Genomic DNA, 15705 nt, shown 5'->3' with positions numbered 1-15705 from the left:
AAAAGCACCAAGTACAATCACATTTGTATTTACTAACAACAATGTAGTGCAAATACTTACTTGCTTTGATCTCAATTGAATGGGTTATTTGTGCACACCCTCACAACAAAAGAGTTGTTAGACATGTGCAATTTGTTTTATTACGGATCAAAATTTGAACAAAATAATCTAATTTTGTTCAAATTTTGATCCGTAGATTGGAGATTGGGATGTATCTGAATTTCTGAATCTCAATAGTAATGAATTTCAGTGAATCAGAATTAAATTATAACTAAATGAAATAAGTTTGAAAAATTAGAACACAAATTTGATAATTTAAAACAATTTGAAAAGGAATTGGAATTTGAAATTAAATTGGAATTTGAAAATAAATTGGAATTTGAAACCATTTGAAAATAAATTGGAATTTGAAACAATTTGAAAATTAGATTGGAATTTGAAACAATTTGAAAATGAATTGGAATTTGAAACAATTTGAAAATGAATTTGAATTTGAAACAATTTGTTTCAAATTCCAATTCATTTTCAAACTGTTCAAATTCCAATTCATTTTCAAATTGTTTCAAATTCCAATTCATTTTCAAACTGTTCAAATTCCAATTCATTTTCAAATTGTTTCAAATTCCAATTCATTTTCAAACTGTTTCAAATTCCAATTCATTTTTAATTTGAAAATGAATTGGAATTCAAACAATTTGAAAAGGAATTTGAAACAATTTGAAAATGAATTTGGAATTTGAAACCATTTGAAAATGAATTGGAATTTGAAACCATTTGAAAATGAATTTGGAATTTGAAACAATTTGAAAATGAATTTGGAATTTGAAACAATTTGAAAATTAATTGGAATTTGAAACCGTTTGAAAATGAATTTGAATTAAAACAAATTGAAAAGGAATTTGAAACAGTTTGTAAATGAATTGGAATTCTAACAATTTCAAAATGAATTTGAACAATTCAAAATGGAAACATAATGCAAAAAATACAGTAATGTATAAAAGGGAAAGAAGAGTAGAATAGCACCAATAGAGCCGTCTTCCGAAATTCAAATAGATGGAAAAAATAAATCCACTAAAGGAATCAGAATATATAGGAAATAAATTCCAAAAACAAATCATTCTAACAATGAATATAAGAAAATATTAACGAATGAATCCGAAACCCCTTTTTGCGTTGTGCTTATTTCTAATGATTATTTCTAAATACAAAGGAAAATGTAAAAAGATTGTATAAACTTAACCCCTTCCCGCTGATGCCTCCCAGCCCTTTAAGAGCTTCTAAAGGCTGGGAGGCAGGCAATATTCGAGTCCTGTGACCGCTGTGATTGGCTGTCACAGGTTTTGAAAGCTCTCAATCGCAAGTATGCATCGGGAGCTTTCCTTTCTTTGCCAGTAATGGTGCTGGGGCGCACAGCGGCGCGCACTCTAAGCACAGAAAAGTGTTTACATAGGACCGCATATATACCGCTTCTTGGCTTTAGAGCCCACCCACCAAAAGGCCGCATACATGCATACCAACAGCAAGAAGAGGTTAACGTATTGTGTGTGGCCACTTAAGGGTGATGGCTGATAGATTAAATAGATGAATAGCTGCCCTATAGAGAGATGTGTTAAAGTGGTTGTAATTCCTTACATATACCTAGTAAAGTGATTGGCCTTAGGTGATATACACAGCGATGATCCAAATCCTCCTGCATAAGTTATATCCGTTTATCTGCAGCCCTCTCTTCTCTACAGCCAATCAAAGAACAGCATTTACACAGCTTGCATGAGCTTCCAAAGGCAGAGGGTGTGTATCTGAGTGTAATCTGAGACCTGAGTGGAGTGAAAGGACACTCTAAACACACACACAGTCTCACGGGAAAAGACGCACAGCTGAGGCTGTCAATCACCAGCTGGGTGTAGGGGGGAGGAGTGGGGTTATCTTCCGAGATGACTTAGCGTGGGCTTAGACTGTCAGAAGTGACTCCTGGAGCTAGCAGAGGAATGAGAGAGAAGACAAAGTGTTTTGGATTGAGGCAACTCCACACTATAGAAGGACTAGCTTTGTTCATTTACATTTCAGAGATTTACAACCACTTTCAATAAAAGCCATTAGTGATTGGACGGAGGCATGCACACAAATCGATATTAATAATCAGAAGTAAAAAAACACAGTTTAATTGAAAAATCAATGCTTTTACTGAGAGATGCCAAATATTCCATTGATCAGAGCAATCCAAGATGGCGGACTATCAGAAATCGCTGCACTCCAGCTTTCTGAGCTGATTATAATGCCGGCAGAGTCTACTTCAGTTCATCCTTCTTTCTGTTCCACCTGTGTCAGGCCTCCGAACCCGATTCCCTTTGGGCCAAAGTTCTTCGCATAGCAAACTGGAAAAGGAGAGATGGGGGGCGGGGGGGTCGTTACACAGCAGCTGCAGACATCAGGTAAAATCAATCCATGAACCATTAATGCTGCAGACTGTGTTGAAACTGATTACCCTCAACTCCTTGCAAGCTCAGATCACCACAATATAGCCCTTTAAAGCTGCAGCTATTTAGCTTCCTCTGCCATCAATAATTTTTGCTAATCATCATGATCTATAGGGCTGGCATTAATCACTGTACTACTGTTCTCAAACATTAGCCACTTAAGGACCACCCACCAAAATTACACTGCGGCAGGCTGGCCCTCCTGCACGAACCGCCCTAGGTATTTGTCGGTCGCGCACCTGCAGCTAGGGGGCGAGTGCGCTCCTGCCCCCACTCGTCAGCGAGGACTCCGATGCAGGGGGCAGGCGGCTCCGATTGCCGCCTGCCACCCGCGATCGCTCCCCGCTGAGAGAGAAGAACGGTCAGCTGTTGTAAACACAGCCGACTGTTGTTCTCTCTGCAATGATCACAGAGCGCCTGTGATCCTTCTATATAGGATCACAGGTATCTGTGATCATTTTAAAAGCCCCTCCCCCATACAGTTAAACATGCCCCTAGGTATACATTTAACCCTTTGATTGCCCCTGGGTTAACCCCTTCCCTGCCAATGGCATGATTACAGTAACAGTGCATATTTTTAGCACTGATTACTGTAGTAATGTCACTGGTACCCCCAAAAGTGTCAAAAATGTCAGTTAGGGGTCCGATCTGTCCGCCGCAATGTCGCAGCCCCGCAAAAAATCGCAGATTGCTGACATTACTAGTAAAAATAAAAAAATAAACAATAAAAATTACAAATCTTTCCCCTAGTTTGTAGGCGCGATAACTTTTGCGCAAACCAATCAAAATACGCTTATTGCAATTTTTTGGGGGGGAATGTTATATAGCAGAAAGTGGAAATGATTGTTTTTTTTTTTTTCAGAATTGTCGCTCTATTTTTGTTTATAGCGCAAAAAATAAAAAAATCGCAGAGGTGATCAAATACCACCAAAAGAAAGTTCTATATGTGGGAAAAAAAGGGCATCAATTTTATTTATATACAGCGTTGCGACCGCAAAATTGTCAGTTAAAGTAACGCAGAGCCGAATCGCAAAAAAATGGCCTGGTCATTAATTGGGCAAATCCTTCTGGTCCAGAAGAGGTTAACCACTTGCCGACCGCCGCAAGTACATATACTGCGGCGGTCAGCCCCTCACAGGCAAAGTGATGTACCGGTACGTCACTAGCCTGTGAGGCTCTGGGGAGCGAGCGCACGCCGCACGGTATCCCCCCCCCCCCCGCGCGTGAGCGGCGGACCCGATGTCAGCCGCTCACTCACGATCGTCCGTGACAGCGGGAGAAAGGCAGGCGGCTGATGTAAACAAGCCGCCTGTCATTCTCCCCTGTGTAGAAACAGTGATCATACGGTTCTGCTATGTAGGACCATTGATCACTGTTCTTACACCTCAAGCCACAGCCAATCACAGTTAGAATCACGCCCCTAGGGACACACACAGCCCCTCCCTCTCAAATAAAGTTAACCCCTTCACTACCAGTGTAATTTTACAGTAACAGTGCATATGTATAGCACTGATTACTGTAGTAATGTCAGTCAAGGGTCCGATCTGTCCGCCGCAATGTCGCAGTCCCGCAAAAAATATCGCAGATCGCCGCCATTACGCGTTAAAACAACAAAAATGACAAAAATCTTTCCCTTTGTTAGTAAACGCAATAACTTTTGCGCAAACCAATCAAAATACACTTTTTGCGATTTTTTTTTTTTTTTTTTCTTTTTTTTACCAAACATATGTAGCATAAAACAAATTGGCCGAAAATGTTAAAAAATTTTGATTTTTACATTTTTTTTGGGAGGGAATTTCATATTAAAAAAAATGTGAAAAATATTATTATTTTTGCAAAATTGATGCTCTTTTTTTGTTTATAGCGCATGATCAAAAAATCGCACAGGTGATCAAATACCACCAAAAGAAAGCTCTGTTTGTGGGAAAAAAGGACGTCAAATTAGTTTAGGTACAGCGTCGCACGACCGCGCAATTGTCCGTTAAAGTCACGCAGTGCCGAATCGCAAAATACCCCCTGGTCAGGAAGGGGGTAAAATCTTCCGGGGCTTAAGTGGTTAAATGAAAGAACATATCCCAGCCATCTCTTTAATTGTGCACGCTCCTCCCTGCTGGCCACTAGGTGGTGCAGACTTTAACTGTGCAATATGCTTTTCAGTTGCTTGACTCAAGCCACTATCAGCGCATTGCACACCTAAAGTTTGCAGCACCCCAATGGCCAGCAGGAATTCACGTCTAATCAGGGGGAAGGGGGAAAGAAGGAAAGGTATATGCATAGATTGTATCTTGGCTTTGTATAGAACCTTTAGAATTCTGGGTTTGCAGTGTCTTGACAACATTTCTGTGCAACCTACCCTACCTACCATTGTAAACCTACCTCTCTGTTTATGCTTCCTATGGCAAAGACTGTGATGAGTTATTTACACCAGTCCTGCACATTCTGCTATTTCCAGTTTACATTTTCAAGCCTATCTGTAGGAAAAATGCTTGGCGGTGTATATTAAACATGCTATAGACATCATCAAAAGGAATAGTGGGACTTTGATATTTGATGGTCGCCCAAGATATAATTAAAGTCCAGAGAATATAAAAATATAACAAATTTTATTAATGATCAGTTAAAAGACATCATAAAAACTTGTGATACAGTAGTCCATTACACTATTGATGTATGTGATTGAGATAGAGGGTCTATGGGTTTCGCGGTCAAACCGCTTCCTCAGGACCTGTAAGGATCTATACAATCAAAGTTGTGAATAACAATCATAACAACTAGTACTAAAGAAAAAAAGAGAGAGACACACATTCATATTCTATAGGTACAGTATATTCAGACATCAACATTAATGATTGATGTATGTGATTGCGATAGAGGGTCTATGGGTTTCGCAGACAAACTGCTTCCTCAGGAACCGTAAGGATCTATACAGTCAAAATTGTGAATAACAATCAAAAAAAAAAATAGTACTAAAGAAAAAAATAGACACATTCATATTCTATACGTACAGAATATTCATACATCAACATTAATAATTGACGTATGGGATTGAGATAGAGGTTCTGTGGGTTTCGCAGTCAAACCGCTTCCTCAGGACCCGTAAGGATCTATACAATCAAAGCTGTGAATAACAATCATAACAACTAGTACTAAAGAAAAAAAGAGAGACACACACGCATTCATATTCTATACGTACAGTATATTCAGACATCAACATTAATGATTGATGTATGTGATTGTGATAGAGGTATGGGTTTCGCAGTCAAACCGCTTCCTCAGGACCCGTAAGGATCTATACAATCAAAGTTGTGAATAACAATCATAAAAATTTGTACTAAAGAAAAAAAGGCACACGTTCATATTCTATACGTACAGTATATTCAGACATCAACATTAATGATTGGCGTATGTGATTGAGATAGAGGCTCTATGGGTTTTGCGGTCAAACCGTTTCCTCAGGACCCGTGAGGATCAATGCAATCAAAGTTGTGAATAACAATCATAACAACTAGTACTAAAGAAAAAAAGAGACTTATTCATATTCTATACGTACAGTATATTCAGACATCAACATTAATGATTGATGTATGTGATAGCGATAGAGGTATGGGTTTTCGCGGTCAAACCGCTTCCTCAGGACCCGTAAGGACCATACTTAAATTTGTGAATAACAATCATAACAACTAGTACTAAAGAAAAAAAGAGACTTATTCATATTCTATACGTACAGCATATTCAGACATCAACATTAATGATTGATGTATGTAATTGCGATAGAGGTATGGGTTTCGTGGTCAAACCGCTTCCTCAGGACCCGTGAGGATCAATGCAATCAAAGTTGTGAATAACAATCATAACCACTAGTACTAAAGAAAAAAAGAGAGACACACATTCATATTCTATAGGTACAGTATATTCAGACATCAACATTAATGATTGATGTATGTGATTGCGATAGAGGGTCTATGGGTTTCGCGGTCAAGCAGCTTCCTCAGGACCCATAAGGATCTATACAATCAAAGTTGTGAATAACAATCAAAAAAACTAGTACTAAAAGAAAAAAAAGGGGAAATACGTACATTGACCTAATAGGAAGATACTTCTATTCATTTTTTCTGGATGTCCTCTCCCTAGCTTTCCTTGAGTAAGAGCTTTGTTTTGTTCTGGCTTTGCGTAAATATGGTTTATTGATGTAATTATTTTGGTATCGCATATAGGGGGGGGGGTGTAATTAAATAATTATATATGTTTATGTCTGAATATACTGTATGTATAGAATATGAATGTGTGTCTTACCCTTTTTTTTTCTTTAGTACTAGTTTTTATGAATGTTATTCATAACTTTGATTGTATTGATCCTTACGGGTCCTGAGGAAGTGGTTTGAAATGCGTAGACCCTCTATCTCAAGGACACACATCGATAGTGTAATGAAATACTGTATCACAAGTTTTTATGATGTCTTTTAACTCATCATTAATAAAATTTGTTATATTTTTATATTCTCTGGACTTTAATTATACCTTGGGCGACCATCAAATATCAAAGTCCCACCATACTTTGCCTTTTGACTATGCTACTGTTGGGATGATACCTGGCTAGACCATGTCTTCACAATACTCCACCAGAACCTTTATTGAGGCTATAGAAGACATCAATGAACAGTCAGAAACATCAGGCACTGTATAACCTCAAAAAATCTTCTGTCCCACTGCCTTTCTTAAAGGCTCCATGTTACATAATGAAAGTTTTGTATCAAGACACATACCTGTAAAGAAGTGAGTATACACTTGACTTTCTGGCTGCCTGCAGCTCTCAACAGTGCTCCAATGCCGAGAACTGGTTACCTGAAGTCTGCTGGAAAACCGACACTTCTGGGAGTGTCAGTCTTTGTTGCCCCATGCAGCTCTCACGGGTACTTCCTTCTGACTTCACATCACTGGTGTATCCTACACTGAGACTGGAAGTCAGAGGGAAGAACCAGTTTTCTGGAAAGGAGCAGCAATGAGTGGTGCAGGTGACAGGAAAGGTGTATATACAGTACCTCACAAAAGTGAGTACACCCCTCACATTTTTGTAAATATTTTATTATATTTTTCATGTGACAACACTGAAGAAATGACACTTTGCTACAATGTAAAGTAGTGAGTGTACACCTTGTATAACAGTGTAAATTTCCTGTCCCCTCAAAATAACTCAACACACAGCCATTAATGTCTAAACCGCTGGCAACAAAAGTGAGTACATCCCTAAGTGGAAATGTCCAAATTGGGTCCAAAGTGTCAATATTTTGTGTGGCCGCCATTATTTTCCAGCACTGCCTTAACCCTCTTGGGCATGGAGTTCACCAGAGCTTCACAGGCTGCCACTGGAGTCCTCTTCCACTCCTCCATGATGACATCACAGAGCTGGTGGATGTTAGAGACCTTGCGCTCCTCCACCTTCTGTTTGAGGATACCCCACTGATGCTCAATAGGGTTTAGGTCTGGAGACATGCTTGGCCAGTCCATCACCTTTACCCTCAGCTGCTTTAGCAAAGCAGTTGCCATCTTGGAGGTGTGTTTGGGGGTCCTTACGATGTTGGAATACTGCCCTGCAGCCCAGTCTCCGAAGGGATCATGCTCTGCTTTAGTATGTTACAGTACATGTTGGAATTCATGGTTCCCTCAATGAACTGTAGCTCCCCAGTGCCAGCAGCGATCATGCAGCCCCAGACCATGACACTCCCACCACCATGCTTGACTGTAGGTAAGACACACTTGTCTTTGTATTCCTCACCTGGTTGCCGCCACACACGCTTGACACCATCTGAACCAAATAAGTTTATCTTTGTCTCATCAGACCACAGGACATGGTTCCAGTAATCCATGTCCTTTAGTCTGCCTGTCTTTAGCAAACTGTTTGCAGGCTTACTTGTGCATCATCTTTAGAAGAGTCTTCCTTCTGGGACGACAGCCATGCAGACCAATTTGATGCAGTGTGCAGCGTATGGTCTGAGCACTGACAGTCTGACCCCCTTTAACCTATGCGGCAATGCTGACAGCACTCATACGTCTTTTTCCCAAAGACAACCTCTGGATATGACGCTGAGCACGTGCACTCAATTTTTTTGGTCGACCATGGTGAGGCCTGTTCTGAGTGGAACCTGTTCTGGTAAACCGCTGTATGGTCCTGGCCACTGTGCTGCAGCTCAGTTTCAGGCTCTTGGCAATCTTCTTATAGCCCAGTGATGGCAAACCTTGGCACCCCAGATGTTTTGGAACTACATTTCCCATGGTGCTCATGCACTCCTCAGTATATTTGAGCATCATGGGAAATGTAGTTCCAAAACATCTGGGGTGCCAAGGTTCGCCATCACTAACCTAGGCCATCTTTATGTAGAGTAACATTTCTTTTTTCAGATCCTCAGAGTTCTTTGCCATGAGGTGCCGTGTTGAAATTCCAGTGACCAGTATGAGAGAGTGAGAGCGATAACACCAAATTTAACACACCTGCTCCCCATTCACACCTGAGACCTTGTAAAACTAACGAGTCACATGACACCGGGGGGAGGGAAAATGGCTAATTGGGCCCAATTTGGACATTGTCCCTTAGGGGTGTACTCACTTTTGTTGCCAGCGGTTTAGACTTTATTGGCTGTGTGTTGAGTTATTTTGAGGGGACAGCAAATTTACACTGCTATACAAGGTGTACACTCACTACTTTACATTGTAGCAAAGTGTCATTTCTTCAGTGTTGTCACATGAAAAGATATAATACAAATACAAAAATGTGAGGGGTGTACTCACTTTTGTGACATACTGTATGTGCATTACATGGTCGGCAAGAGGTTAACACCTGTGTGTCCTGAAAGTTTGATCATACGAGGGATCAGGACATAGAACCACAAACCTTTGCAGTAGATTTCTCCATCCTTCTCCGTCACAGTGGTGGAGTCCAGACTCTTCCCACACAGCGCACAGCGGAAGCAGGTTTTATGCCAAGGCTGCAGAGAAAGGAACCGCCATTATAGTATACATCCATTATCCTCTGACGAAACGTATCAATGCGGTAAAGGTAGAAGTCCCCCCCCCCCAGGGTTACTCCCCAGCAGGGACACAGACGGCCATAAAAACATAAATGTAGACTGAAGTATTGAAGCATCACTCCACATCTGAAAGTCTACAGCTCAAACTACGGCCCTCCAGCAGTTGTGGAACTACACATCCCATGAGGCATTGTAAAACTCTGACATTCACAGACATGACTAGACATGGTAATTGAAGTTCCTGAACAACTGGAGGGCCATAGTTTGAAGACCCCCTGGTCTACAGGGATATTTTAGCTAATTTCGCTAAAGAAAAGCCAACACGTTTCAGGGGCTGTAAAGATTCCCCTTTTTCAGGGCTGAATGAGCTCAGGAAAAATCTAGACCAGATATTAGTCAGAAGTGCTGGTGATCTATTGCTGGTGTTCTGTTGAATAGTGCATCCTTGCCTCCAATGATCTGCGCATACGCAGTACTTAACGTCACACCAGCTGATCTAATGATCAGCTGGCGCGAAGTAAACACTGCGCATGCGCAGATCGTCTGAGGCATTATCTGACGATCTGCAAAGGGTGGAGGGAGAATCTAATTGTCATATTCTGCCTTGCTCTCCCTGCGCATGTGCAAGATTTGAGCAACGTCATAGGTGGAATACTATTGCTGCTGTGCGGATGCAGCGCGGATTCCGTCGCTCAGGTCTCACACATGCGCAGAGAAAGCTAGGCAGTATATGACAATTAGATTCTCCCTCCACGCTTTGCAGATTGTCGGATAATGCCGCAGATGATCTGCGCATGCACAGTGTTGACGTCACGCCAGCTGATCAATAGATCAGCTGGAGTGAAGTTACGTACTGTGCATGGGCAGATCGTCTGAGGCATTATCGGACTGGATGCATTATTTGACAGAACACTGGTAGTCCTGTTGGGAGTCTTATATCACATTTTAGGTAATCAGTAGAACAAAAGCTTTCTTGAGCTCAGGCCTGAAGAAAGGGGGTTATTACAACCCCAAAAGGCAGGGCTTTTTTTCAGCGGGAACGCGGGGGGAACGCAATTCAGGCACCTCCAGCATTGAATTTATGTAATGATAAGGGGTGCTGGGGTGTGCTGGAGGGTCTATGGATGTTTGCTGTTGGGGGATTAATTGTTGCTGTAGGTATCCACTGTTCAGGAAGGGGGTGTCTTGTTGATAAGGGGGGGGGGGTCTTATGTTGCTAGGGGCCAACTGTTGCTGGGAGGGATCTATTGTTCCCGGATGCTGGAAAGTCTATTGTTGCTGGCAGGGGTCTATTATTCCTGGGGAGGATGTATTGTTGCTCTGGGGGTATTTTATTGCATGGCATCTACTGTTGCTGGGGGAATCCACTGTTGAGGCAGGGATCTATTGTTGCTGTAGGTATCTATTGTTCAGGAAGGGGGTCTCTTGTTGATAAGGGCGGTTCTTATGTTGCTAGGGGCCAACTGTTGCTGGGAGGGATCTATTGTTCCCGGATGCTGGAAAGTGTATTGTTGCTGGCAGGGGTATATTATTCCTGGGGAGGATCTATTGTTGCTCTGGGGGTATTTTATTACAGGGCATCTACTGTTGCTGGGAGAATCCACTGTTGAGGCAGGGGTCCATTATTGCTGTAGGTATCTATTGTTCAGGAAAGGGGTCTCTTGTTGATAAGGGGGGTCTTATGTTGCTAGGGGCCTACTGTTGCTGGGAGGGATCTATTGTTCCCGGATGCTGGAAAGTCTATTGTTGCTGGCAGGGGTCTATTATTCCTGGGGAGGATTTATTGTTGCTCTGGGGGTATTTTATTGCAGGGCATCTATTGTTGCTGGGGGAATCCACTGTTGAGGCAGGGATCTATTGTTCCCGGATGCTGGAAAGTCTATTGTTGCTGGCAGGGGGTATATTATTCTTGGAGAGGATCTATTTTTGCTCTGGGGGTATTGTGTTGCAGGGCATCTATTGTTGCTGGGGGATCTACTGTTAAGGGATGAATCTATTGTTCTTGGCCGCTGGGTGTTCTGTTGTTTCTGGCAGGGGTTCTAATGTTCCTGTGGTGGATATTTTGTTGCAGGGGGTCTATTGTTGCTGGGGGGAGGGATCTATTTTACGTTTTTTCTTGTTATCCTTAAAAAAATTCCATACAAATTACTTAGCATCACAAAATTATCCTTGGTTCTGTATTCTCTTAAAGGGGCGGTACTGGGAGATGGGTATGGGGGTGGAACCAAGGGACAGTGCTCAGAGCTGAGTAGGGTGCAGAGACAAGGGGTGACTCGGAGGGGGGGGGGGGGGAGTACATGCACCTATTTTCTGAGAAGAAAACCCTGCCAAAAGGTGTTGGCTTTTCTTAGTCAATTTTAAATCAAACATCATTCTAGGCTTTCATATGTGGAGTGATGCATTACATTATTTCCATTTTAGAAAGACATTTTTTTTTCAGAAAAGGGTGGACCCGGGGCGCAGAGCAGTGCGCCCTGAGCCCACCCATTTGTGTGACAATAGCGAATGAATATTCGCTATTGTCACACGGATCCTCCTCCTGGCCAATCAGGAAGCTGGTCCGAGACGCGTTTCCTGATTGGCCCAAAGGTGAACCCATGCCATTGGCCGAGGAGGAGGAGGGCAGACTCGAGGAGACGCGGGGAGACTGAGGAGAAGCCGCCGCTGCAAATCAGGTAAGTGCACTGGTCACTGTGCATTGATTGGGGGCATGTTGTGGCACTCTGCATTGATTGGGGGCATGCTGTGGCATTCTGCATTGATTGGGGGCACGCTGTGGTCACTGTGCATTGATTGGGGGGCATGCTGTGGTCACTGTGCATTGATTGGGGGGCATGCTGTGGTCACTGTGCATTGATTGGGGGGCATGCTGTGGTCACTGTGCATTGATTGGGGGGCATGCTGTGACACTCTGCATTGATTGGGGGGCATGCTGTGGCACTCTGCATTGATTGGAGGCACGCTGTGGTCACTGTGCATTGATTGGGGGGCATGCTATGGTCACTGTGCATTGATTAGGGGCATGCTGTGGTCACTGTGCATTGATTGGGGGGCATGCTGTGGTCACTGTACATTGATTGGGGGGGCATGCTGTGGCACTCTGCATTGATTGGGGGCATGCTGTGGCACTCTGCATTGATTGGGGGCACGCTGTGGTCACTGTGCATTGATTGGGGGAACGCTGTGGTCACTGTGCATTGATTGGGGGGGCATGCTGTGGTCACTGTGCATTGATTAGGGGCATGCTGTGGTCACGGTGCATTGATTGGGTAGCATGCTGTGGTCACTGTGCATTGATTGGGGGGCATGCTGTGGTTACTGTGCATTGATTGGGGGGCATGCTGTGGCACTCTGCATTGATTGGGGGGGCATGCTGTGGTCACTGTGCATTGATTGGGGGGCATGCTGTGGTCACTGTGCATTGATTGGGGGCATGCTGTTGCACTCTGCATTGATTGGGGGCATGCTGTGGTCACTGTGCATTGATTGGGGGCATGCTGTGGTCACTGTGCATTGATTGGGGGCACGCTGTGGTCACTGTGCATTGATTGGGGGGCATGCTGTGGTCACTGTGCATTGATTGGGGGCACGCTGTGGTCACTGTGCATTGATTGGGGGCATGCTGTGGTCACTGTGCATTGATTGGGGGCATGCTGTTGCACTCTGCATTGATTGGGGGCATGCTGTGGTCACTGTGCATTTATTGGGGGCATGCTGTGGTCACTGTGCATTGATGGGGGCATGCTGTGGCACTCTGCATTGATTGGGGGCACACTGATCACTCTTCATTGACGCCCCCCTCAGCGGGCCACAGAAAAATGATCAAACGTTGACCGGTCCGCGGCGATAAAAAGATTGGGGAGCACTGCTCTGGATTACAAATACAACCAATAAAATAAACTACTTACCCTTCCTCCACCCATTACTTTCTCAGCAGCATAGACTGACTTTCCACATCTGGGGCACTTCTCTGTGGTACCAAGTTTCTGTGCAAACTTGGAGGTGTGTGTGGTGGTCGGGGAGCCGCGGGACGGGTGGGTCCTGCAGAGACAGAGATGGGTTTGTATGTTGTTATAGAATTAAAGATATTTTGTTAAAGGGTCACTCTGCTCAAAACTGATATTTATTTGTATTAGATGCTTCAGGGCTAAACCAACTTCTCTCCCTCAGGGGCTCTATTGATGAGATTCCTGCAGTTCCCGGGTCTGTACACCCGCTGTGCCCATTATGATGGGTTCCCATTATCCCTGTGCTGAGTTCCTGGGTCTGTACACCTGCTGTGCCCATTATGAGGGGTTCCCACCATCCCTGTGCTGAGTTCCTGGGTCTCCACACCTGCTGTGCCCATTATGAGGGGTTCCCACCATCCCTGTGCTGAGTTCCCGGGTCTGTAAACCTGCTGTGCCCATTATGAGGGGTTCCCAACATCCCTGTGCTGAGTTCCCGGGTCTGTACACCTGCTGTGCCCATTATGAGGGGTTCCCCCCATCCCTGTGCTGAGTTCCCAGGTCTGTACACCTGCTGTGCCCATTATGAGGGGTTCCCACCATCCCTGTGCTGAGTTCCTGGGTCTGTAAACCCGCTGTGCCCATTATGAGGGGCTCCCTCCATCCCTCTGCTGAGTTCCCGGGTCTCCACACCTGCTGTGCCCATTATGAGGGGTTCCCTCCATCCCTGTGTTGAGTTCCCGGGTCTCCACACCTGCTGTGCCCATTGTGAGGGGTTCCCATCATACCTGTGCTGAGTTCCCGGGTCTGTACACCTGCTGTGATCATCATACAATATATATGGTTATAATCTCATACTCACTCAGCCACTTCGATGCCGAATCGCTCTCCGGTGTCGGTGCTCAGGCAGCCCGCTCCTTGTCCGTACCCATACCCCTTGGGGCCATACTTCCGCCCGTAACAGGATTTGCAGTATATCTCAGACTCATGCGCTGCCACTGTAGTGCTGTCCAGGGCTTTCCTGCATACCACTGCAGAACAAGACGTCGGCTTATTCAGGGGCTACGGATGCTTAAAGGGGAGCTCTAGACAAACATAACTCCCCCACCCCCCTCTAAAAACAAGGCGCGTATTCATTCAAATGTATATAAATCCAAAATCTATTTTCGCTATAGATTAGGAACAATTCCTATTGAACTACTTATTGCATTCTGTGTGCTCTGTTTCAGATGTATGTATTTTTATAATTGTATTGAACTGCATCAGGATATTATTGTTTAGTAGGATGCTGACATCTATTGGTGGTTTTGGCCCACTACAACTTGTTTACTTTGTGATTTTTGTTTCTCCCTCTGCTCTCCCCTCCTATTTAGTGGTAGTTAGTTCAGTTCTAGCTAGACACTTCCCATTTCTTCAATGTTCCCTCAGTCAGTGGTAGTACTTAAAGTTTTACTAAACCCAGGAGCCTTCATCCGCTATTTCAGGTCTCTGACAATCAGGGCCGGGACAAGGGGCGGGCAGGAGGGGAACCTGCCCTGGGTGCAATGGTTTTTTTGCAAGGATGGGGGCTCCCTGACTTTAACCTTAAGGGAAGGGGGGGCGCAGTTTGGCATCTTTGCCCTGGGCGCTGGGTGACCTTGTCCCGCCACTGATTATTGCTCTCGCTCTAGCAATAATCTTTTTTTTTTTTTACACTGTCCCTATAATAGTTTTTTTTTTATCACTTTTATTGGTGTCACAAGCAATGTAAACATCCCTTGTGACAGTAATAGGCAGTGACAGGTACTCTTTATGGAGAGATCTGGGGTTTAAAAGACCCCAAACCCCTCCACTGCACTTGAAAGCATTCGAAACACCAAGTTTGGCTGTTTTGAATACTATAATTTTTTTTTTTTTAATCTGGCGCCATTATGGCTCAAGTACCCAGAAGTCATGACATTGCTTCAGGCTTTCTATATCAGAGTCTTGATCAAAGTCGAATCCGGCCTTGTTCGGGTCTTTGTTCAGCCAGGGGATGTGTCGGCTGGTTCCACTAGGAGACCCGAGCGAGCCAAGGCGGCGGGAGGGGGGGGGGGGCGTTCCCTCCCGTTCCTTGTAATAACAACTGAGCAGCGGTTAAGCCGCATCGGTTGTTATTACAAGAAAGTCGACCATTGTCTCTAAAAAATGGTACCGGGGTAATGCTTGCAGCTGCAGGCATCACCCCGGTACAACCCCTTGAAGCCGAGGCCGCATATTTTCGTTACATCAGCGGAAAGGGGT

The 15705-nt window shown here is 44.0% G+C and overlaps 1 protein-coding gene across 1 annotated transcript in view; it reads right to left on the bottom strand.

Moving 5' to 3' along the window:
* Window positions 1-2136: 2136 nt before the first annotated feature.
* The window catches only part of CSRP3 (cysteine and glycine rich protein 3), an 18964-nt gene continuing 5395 nt past the window's right edge, over window positions 2137-15705 (bottom strand). Inside the window, exons 3-6 of the mRNA XM_082270677.1 lie at window positions 14306-14474; window positions 13405-13537; window positions 9361-9454; window positions 2137-2372 (exon numbers count right to left, since the gene is read on the bottom strand). Coding sequence (XP_082126803.1) covers window positions 2296-2372; window positions 9361-9454; window positions 13405-13537; window positions 14306-14474 — 473 coding nt within the window. The 3' untranslated portion in view covers window positions 2137-2295. The remainder of the gene's footprint in view (window positions 2373-9360; window positions 9455-13404; window positions 13538-14305; window positions 14475-15705) is intronic.

Source organism: Pelophylax lessonae, assembly GCF_965119305.1.
Source record: "Pelophylax lessonae genome assembly, chromosome: 10".
Taxonomy (NCBI): domain Eukaryota; kingdom Metazoa; phylum Chordata; class Amphibia; order Anura; family Ranidae; genus Pelophylax; species Pelophylax lessonae.
The sequence above is the reverse complement of the archived record's forward strand: the minus strand, read 5'-3'. Positions and strand labels throughout refer to the sequence as shown.